Raw genomic sequence first — 8,815 nt, forward strand, 5'->3', positions numbered from 1 at the left:
TGAAATCATGGAAAAGATGTCTAACGATGGGCTCTTGCAAAGTGCTTTCCTGTAACTGTAGGCAAATAACGAATAAGCGGATAACCCCAGCCCTGCCGTGACCTTGTGTGTTTCACCGCCTGAGTTGTATGCATCGTGCACTAGGAAAATCTCTCTGCCTTCCGGCCAGCGTGGCTCAGTCAGTTGGAGTGTCATCCCGTACACCAAAAGGTTGAGGGGTTGATTTCTGGTCAGGGCACATACCTAGGTTGTGGGTTTGATCATGGTTGGGGCATGTGTGGGAGGCAACTGATTGATGTTTCTCTTTCACATTGATGTTTTCTTTTCTCTCCCTCTCTCTCTAACAGCAATAAAAACATATCCTCAGCTGAAGATTAAAAAAAAGAAAATTTCCGCTTATATACCCACATATCATATATTATACTCTATTTTATATGTTAAAAAGAGCACTTTCTTCCCTCAATTTATGTATATGATTTTTACTTCAAGTATCTGTGCTGTTTCTCTCTCTCTCTCTCTCTCTCTCTATATATATATATATATGTATGTATGTATATATATAGGCATATATAAATTTGCACTTATTATTTCAGCATCTTAATCCACACTTTGTCATGTTTTGAATTTGATCCTCGTGTATACATATTTGCTTTTTTTCAAACTAGAGGCTCGGTGCACGAATTCCTGCATGGTGGGGTTCCTCAGGGTGGCCTGTGGGGATTGGGCAAAATCCCCACCTGCAGCTCCTATCTACCACTCCCGCTCATTCTGGCCCCACTGTGCCACCTGCAGCTCCTATCTACCACTCCCGCTCATTCTGGCCCCACTGTGTTTGCCGCAGGCTCACGCCCAATCAGTCCTGATCAGGAGAGGCTCACGCTGCCACAGCAGCACTCGCCAGCAGTGAGCCTTACGTCTGGTACCCTCCTGAGGGGAGTGGCCTGTGGGATTGGGCCAAAACTGGCTCTCTGACATCCCCTGAGGGGTCCCAGATTGTGAGAGGGTGCAGGCCAGGCCAACAGACCCCACTGATGCACAATTGGTGCCGGGGAGGGACCATAGGAAGGCTCCAGGGTGTGTCTGGCCCATCTTGCTCAGTTCTGATCGGCCGGCCGAACCCCAGCAGCAAGCTAACCTACCGGTCTGAGCAAGTGGGCGTGGTGGTCAGTGTACGTCATAGTGCAGTGATGGCAAACCTTTTGAGCTCGGCATGTCAGCATTTTGAAAAACCCTAACTTAACTTTGGAGCCATGTCACATATAGAAATTTTTTGATATCTGCAACCATAGTAAAACAAAAATTTTAGAAGACATACTCTTCACCTTATATCCTCTGGACCATTTTAATTTAGCCATGAATATGTCTTGCAATTTTCATAAAATGACTACTTAATGAGTCATCTCAAAACAGGTTCGTTAGCACCACTTTATTAGAGCCCCATTTTTTCAATTATCTTCCTTCCTCAGTTTTCTTAAAGTTTGGAAATTCTTAGCCCTGAACTCACATTCTTTGCCTTGTTTGTGCATTTTCAGCATCATTGGTGACTTATCGGCACTAGAGGAGCTTCAGTTGAAGAAGATGTCTTCATAAGGCAAAAACTCCTCTAAAATTCAAGTGTTCCTAGGTGCTCAGTGCTCTCTGTGTGGGTTTTCATATACAGAGGCTCGCCTGAATCAAAGTTGGGTTTCACATCTCTTTGAATGTCCTGCTTATGGAAAGTCTATCTAAATAGAACTCCATTCTAGCTCTGCCTGAGCTGAGCCCTTCCCCCAGGTGGGCGGGGCCCCAGATGGGCGCTAATGAGAGCTTCTCTTTGTTTACAGGGTTTGGGATGCTCTGACAGACAATTACATCCCTTCACTCTCAGAAGACTGGAGGGACCCAAACATCGAGGCTCTGAATGGCAACAGCTCTGACACCGAGGTACCTCTTTGCTCCCCCACCCACACCCCTGCCTAATAGGGCTTGAGAAGATGTGGATTCCACTTCGAAAAGCATTCAATCACGTACCAGTCTTCCCCATTCAGTGCTCCAAGTCATGGCTGGGAAGGTGGGAGTTGGGGAGGAGGTGAAAAATAAGATGCGGGGGGGGGGGGTACATCCGGGGTCCACGAGGTGACGGGAATCATTACCTGTGGAAATGTAAATATTTTAGAAAATTATTCCCTGGTGCCGTGTCACATAGAGAAATTTTTTGATATTTGCAACCATAGTAAAACAAAGACTTATATTTTTGATATTTATTTTATATATTTAAATGCCATTTAACAAAGAAAAATCAACCAAAAAACTGAGTTCGCATGTCACCTCTGACACACGTGTCATAGGTTCGTCATCACTGTCATAGTGACTGGTCGACCAGTTGACTGTCCCCTGGTGGTCAATGCACGTCATAGCAAGCAGTTGAGTGGCCTTAGCCCATCATTAGCATATTATACTTTGATTGGTTGAACAGTCTACCAGTCACCGAATGACCGGACACTTAGCATATTAGGCTTTTATTATATAGGATGGCTATTTCCTTATACTGCATTAATATTTCCTAGCCTTGGTTTCATGCGTATCAGGGGATGCATATACTCCTGAAGGAAACTGTGTAGAGTCCTCATTGATTTATTTAAGATGAACTCAAGTGCTGCTGGCTTCCAGGGATGGCATTATTTTATCAGATTTACACTAATCTCTGGGTATTGACTAATGCATTTCTTTTTCTCTGGGTGAGAGTTTGTGGCTTCAGGATTCTCCCCCCAAAACAAATCTTTCTGAAATGAGCTAAGCAACAAGGATGGTAGAAGGCCCTTTCTCATAATGTACATTTCAGATTGTTACAGAGAAATGTAGTAGAGGGAGCCCATCTCCTCCCACTGGAGTCGTCATGCAGACAGAGGTGTGCTCATTGGTTCCTTTCATACATTTGCTTTGGAGGGTCCACGTTGGAGACAGGGCACACCTAGACTCTACGCTGTGAGAGGGCAGGATTGTGCCGCCCGTGGGCTCGCTAAACATTTTGGGTAGTACGTAAGCACAGCAGCATTGGCACCACACGATGACCCTGTTCTTAATGAGATCCGGCCAGAGAGTCTGCCCAGATCTCTATCTCTGTCTCTCTGTCTGTGGCTTTCTCTCTGTGTCTCTCTCTGTGTCTGTGTCTCTCTCACTCTCTCTGCCTTCTCTGCCCGTGGGAAAGAGGCATGTCTTAGTTTTGTGAGACATGAACTATTTTGTTGAGGACCAGAGGTTTTCTAATTGCCAGAGGAGATTGGATTGTAGACGCGATCATTTGTATCGCAATGGCTCCCCTTCTCTGAAGCAAACACCATTCCCTTGGGAGCTCCTGGCCAGGGTCCATCCTCTTGGCCTCTGATTCAGCTCTAAGCAGCTTGGCTCCTGCCTGCTGGCAGGCAGATGACCTCAGCCTGGCCCTCACAGAGCCTGAAGTCCACGAGGTGACGGGAATCATTACCTGTGGAAATGTAAATGCAGACACTTCTGTTGGTGATCTGTGTCTACACCAGGGAAGCTTAGGTGGTCCGAAGTAAGAGGAGAGCAGCTGCCACGTGCTTCTTCTATGTTCAAGTGATAATGGTTAAAACAAACAGTCAGTCTCCTCAAAACAGTGCAGAGAGCAAGTGCTGACGGGTCAGGGCCTGGCTAATGGCCAGAGTTGGGGCCCGGATATGAGCGAGGTGGCCACGCAATGGGGAGGCATTCTTTATGGAAGGCAACCAAAGAGGCATTTATGTGGCCTGAGTCACATTCTGTGGTTACTGATGCCAAAGAAGAAAGAAGCGTAAGGGCCCATTTATTCATTTAAGCATATATGAATAAATAAAGAGAATACTTGCTTTTTTAAAATATATTTTTTTGTTGATTTCAGAGAGGAAGGGAGAAGGAGAGAGAGAGATGGAAACATCAATGATGAGAGAGAATCATTGATCGGCTGCCTCCTGCACGCCCCCTACTGGGGATTGAGCCGGAAACCTGGGCACGTGCCCTGACTGGGAATCAAACTGTGACCTCCTGGTTCATAGGTTGATGCTCAACCAGTGGCCCACACCAGCCGGGTGAGAATACTTATTTTGAGTTGATTTGCAGAGGCTGTGGGGAGTGACCTTTCAGAAGATCCAAACTGCTCCTCCTAGCTGATTCTGTATATAAAAAGGTACATCCATTTAATGGCTAAAAGCCACTTTCTGCCTTGCTTGGTTTTCCAGTTTCAGCTGTAAAGGACAATTTGACAATTTCTTATAGGAAGGGCTGTCAAATGTATGTGTGTGGGTGGATCTGACATTCCTCAATTGTCTAGAATTGGGTTCAGGTAAAAGAGATAGAGACAGGTTTCCCTTACTGGGCAATAATTCTGCAGATCGTGGCCCAAAATAGCATAGCCGATGATCAGGGGCTGATTTTTTTTAAAAAAGATGTTTGCAAATCCTTCTTAACTCTTCTAATAATGAGCAATCCAAAGTACTCGAAAACCTCAAGGCTTCATTGACTGGGGCAGGTAAGATGGTGACTTTGAGACTAAGAGATTTGCCAGGACACTGCTTGGTATTGATCTTGGAGGGTGTGTCTCGGGTCCTGCCTTGAACTCCCCCACCTGCTTATTTTCTCCTGCAATGCTTATGTACATGGCGTTGAGTAGGTACCCAAAATGCAAAGGAGAAGAGAGTCAGTAAGGAAACCAACCAGGTGACTGAAATTGAAGCAGGTCCGTCTCGGTGCGAAAGGCAGATTTTGCTTCATCTCTTTTGCCACCTTCCCAGCTCATTTTGAGGAGCAAGCCTAAGGATGTGTAAGGCAGCCTGCCCTTCCGAAGGACTTCCGCTTATCCTCATTGGCAGACTTCCCTCAAGAGGGTTAATATTTCAGAGCAAATTGAATGACCCTGAGAAGAGAGATGTTGAGCTTGGTTCCTTGTAGAATTTCCTCCATCTAACCCCTGGGAAACGGACAAGGTAGCGAAAGTGGATGGAGCAAGGCTGTCTTATTTCATCCTCCGTAATGAGCTGCATTCATGACAGCTGAAGCGCTGCTAACTGACCTCCGCTGAAAGGACTTGCTAGCTGAACCCTGCTCCGTGTCCCTTTTCCGTGTCGGTGACACATGCGGACCGGCGCCCGTGGCGTGCTGAAGGCACACTGCTGGCAGGCTTCTCTCTAGCAAGCGTGCACATCTCTTCTTCTCCTTACCTGCTTCATTGGCAACAATTAGCGGTGTTGTTCCCAAACCTGTTCGTGCTTGTAATTGTAACTCATTAATCCAATTAAATATTACAGGCAGTGTTGGCTTATGACGGCAGAGAGAGTCGTTTTGCTTTTTTAAAATCAAGGTAACACATGCACATAGTTTTTAAAAGTCAAGTCATACTTTTTAAAACAGTCTAAGGACTTAAAACAAATGAAAAGAGCAGCCCGGCCTGTCTTCCCCTACTCCACAGGGGCAACCACGTTTATTTCCTTCAGCTGATTCTTTTGGCTGATATCTTCACTTTCCTTACATTGCTATTTCTTTGATTGTTTAGAATGCACAGTTTGGGCTGTTATCTATTACTTTGTATTATGAAAGATAATATTCAATTCTTTTTAAAAATATGTTTTTATTGATTTCAGAGAGAGGAAGGGAGAGGGAGAGAGAGATAGAAACATCAATGATGAGAGAGACTCATTGGTCGGCTGCTTCCTGCACGCCCCACACTGGGGATGGAGCCTGCAACCCAGGCATATGCCCTGACCGGGAATAGAGCCGTGACCTCTTGGTTATGGGTTGACGCCCAACCACGGAGCCACACCAGCTGGGCAAGATTTAATTCCTTTAAAAAAAAATTTTTTTTTACAGAGAGGAAGGGAGAGGGATAGAGAGTTAGAAACATCAATGAGAGAGAAACATCAATCAGCTGCCTCCTGCACACTCCCTACTGGGGGTGTGCCTGCAACCAAGGTACATGCCCTTGACTGGAATGGAACCTGGGACCCTTCAGTCCGTAGACAGATGCTCTATCCACTGAGCCAAACCGGTCAGGGCCAGATTTAATTCTTTTACATCACTTCAAATGCTCCACCTTAGCCTGTCCCATTCTAGAATAGTTAAATCAATATTAAGTATACATTCGTGTACTCTATAAAGACTGTTTCTTGCGGAGTCATGTGCAGTGTTCTAGAGAATATGTCCTCCCTTGTACAACTTTTTGTTTAATCTGGAGTGAAGCGTTACCTTGGTTTTTCACTTGCTTTGTTTCCTTATATATCTATCATTAGTTCAATCCCGAACTCTGAGGGGACCCTATATCTCTCACAATCAGTCTTAAAAAAAAAATCAGATACTATCAATTCATTTTCTTTTTCCCTAGAAAACCCCTAAACTAGCACCCTCCATCTTCTGCTATAAACTAGCCTGGTTGTGCTCAGCCACACAGCCATTGTCCTGGGGCCCCCCTCACCTTCGTCCTGAGGATTCTTCTTGCCTCTCTCTCCATCCTCTGCCTGACATATTTTTATCTTTTTGTTTGTTTGTTTTGGTGGGAAAAAAACCAGTATACCGTTGAGAAAGAGTACAGCAGCATACGGGTTGTGGAATATATGAGAATGTCTCCACTCTCCTGTCATCTGTTTGACGGAGAGTGTGACTGGATGGTTATTTTAAGTTGCACTTTTTCCTCTCAGAATTCTGAAGACGATGTTCTTTTGCCTTCCTGCTTCTAGTCGCTGTGAGAAGCCCTACATCTATTGAGATTCCCTGTCTTTACTTATTTTTTTCTTTTTAAGTATATTTTTTATTGTTGATCGTATTACAGATATCTCCCATCCCCTCCCATCCCTTTATCCCCCTCCTTCCAGCCCCTACGGACTCCCTGTCTACATGTGACTCTCTTTGGGTTCTCTTCAGAAGCTTTTAGGATATTTCATTTTCCGTTCTCACTTGAAATTTTACAGTAATGTGCCTTCTAGTGAGTTAAATAAATTTTTTTATTTACTCATTCTGCACCCTCCTCTGTGGGCCCTTTTAACCTGGAAGCTCATGGCTTTATTCTGTAGCATGCTTTCTTGTGCTAGTTCTCTGAAGACTAATTATTTCTGTTTTCTGCTTCTATTGAGATGAATGTACAGTTTCCTCCTTCATTATGTTACGGGTGATGAAGTACATGAATTGATTTTCAAATATTAAATCAACCTTGCGTTCTTGAGATAGACCCGATGTGGTCATGATATATTATTATTTTATTTTATATGTTGGTTTTCATTGTTTTCCTCACAGCTTTACTGAGGGAACATAGGTATATAATACATGGCACATATGAAAGTGTGCATTTTGATTAGTTTTGATGTACGTATGTATCCGTGAAACCATCGCCGCAATCAAGATATTGGGCATAGCCGTCCCTCCTCCCGTTCACTCTCCAATCTCCAGGCGACCTGCTTCTGTCACTGTAGGTTAATTTGCATTTTCTAGAATGTTGTATAAATGGAAGCATGCACCCTGTACTTTTTTTCCCCCTTTTCACCTGGCTTTTAAAACTCAGCATAATTATTTAGATATTTATCCATTTTATTGTATGTATTAACAATTCATTAAAAAAATTTTTTAATTGTTGACAGTATTACAGATGTCCCCCATTTTCTCCCTTTTTGCCCCCGTCAACCAAACCCCATCTTACCCCAGGCCTTCCCCACACTATTGTCTATGTTTATGGGTTATGCATAGATGCATATATGTTCTTTGGTTGATGTCTTCCCATTCTCCCTCCCCCGCCCCCTGCCCAAGATCTGTTATTCTGTTCCATGCATCCGGACCTCTGGACATATTTTGTTCGTCAATTAACTTTGTTCATTAGATCCCACATATAAGTGAGATCGTGTGATATTTGTCTTTCTCTATGCTTATTTCACTTAGCACAATAGTCTCCAGGTCCATCCACACTGTCTCAAAGAGTATGAGCTCCTTTTTTTGCAGCCACATAGTATTCCACTGTGTAAATGTACCATAGCTTTCTTATACACTCATCTACTCATGGGTATTTGGGCAGTTCCCAGACTCTAGCTATTGTAAATAACACTGCTGTGAACATAGGGCTGCATACATTCTTTCTGATTGGTGTTTCAACAGATCCTGTTTTATTGCTGAGTAATGTTCCATCACATGGATAGACCATAATGGACTTATTCTTTTAACAGTTGATGGGCCTTTGGGTGGTTTCCAGTTTTTAAATATTGGAAATAAAGCCACCATGAATGCTCTTGTGAAAGTTTTTTGATGGATGTGTGTCTTCATTTCCCTTGGCTAGAAATCTATGAGTAGAATATCTGGGTTGCATGGTAACGTATGTTTCATGTTTTTAAGGACCTGCCAAACTCATTTCTAGTTTGAGAGCTCCAATTATTTCACACCCTCCCCAGCACTAGTTATGGACAGCCTTGTTAATCCCAGTCATTAAAGGGGGTGTCTAGTAGCATCTTACTTAGGTTTTAATTTGCATTTCCCTAGTAACCGATGACATTGCACATCTTTTCATGTGCTTATTTACTACCAGTGTGTCTTTTTTTTTTTTTTTTAAATTTTTTTATTTATTACAAAGGGTATTACATATGTGTCCATTTTTTCCCCCCGCCCAAGACAGTCCCCTAGCCTCCCCCATCCCCCCGTGTCTTATGTCCATTGGTTATGCTTATATGCATGCATACAAGTCCTTTGGTTGATCTCTTACCCTCCTACCTCCCGCCCCCGAACCCTCCCCGGCCTTCCCGATGCAGTTTGACACTCTGTTTGAGGCAGCTCTGCCTCTGTATCTATTATTGTTCAAAAGTTTATAATGGTCCCA

The 8,815-nt window shown here is 43.8% G+C and overlaps 1 protein-coding gene across 2 annotated transcripts in view; it reads left to right on the forward strand.

Annotated features, from left to right (window-relative positions):
• Positions 1–8,815, forward strand: part of FEZ1 (fasciculation and elongation protein zeta 1) — an 81,283-nt gene that overhangs the window by 42,633 nt on the left and 29,835 nt on the right. For both annotated transcript variants that reach the window (XM_015571347.1, XM_006775064.2), the window contains exon 4: positions 1,824–1,923. In XM_015571347.1, coding sequence (XP_015426833.1) covers positions 1,824–1,923 — 100 coding nt within the window. The remainder of the gene's footprint in view (positions 1–1,823; positions 1,924–8,815) is intronic.

Source organism: Myotis davidii, unplaced genomic scaffold, assembly GCF_000327345.1.
Source record: "Myotis davidii unplaced genomic scaffold, ASM32734v1 scaffold148, whole genome shotgun sequence".
Classification (NCBI taxonomy): domain Eukaryota; kingdom Metazoa; phylum Chordata; class Mammalia; order Chiroptera; family Vespertilionidae; genus Myotis; species Myotis davidii.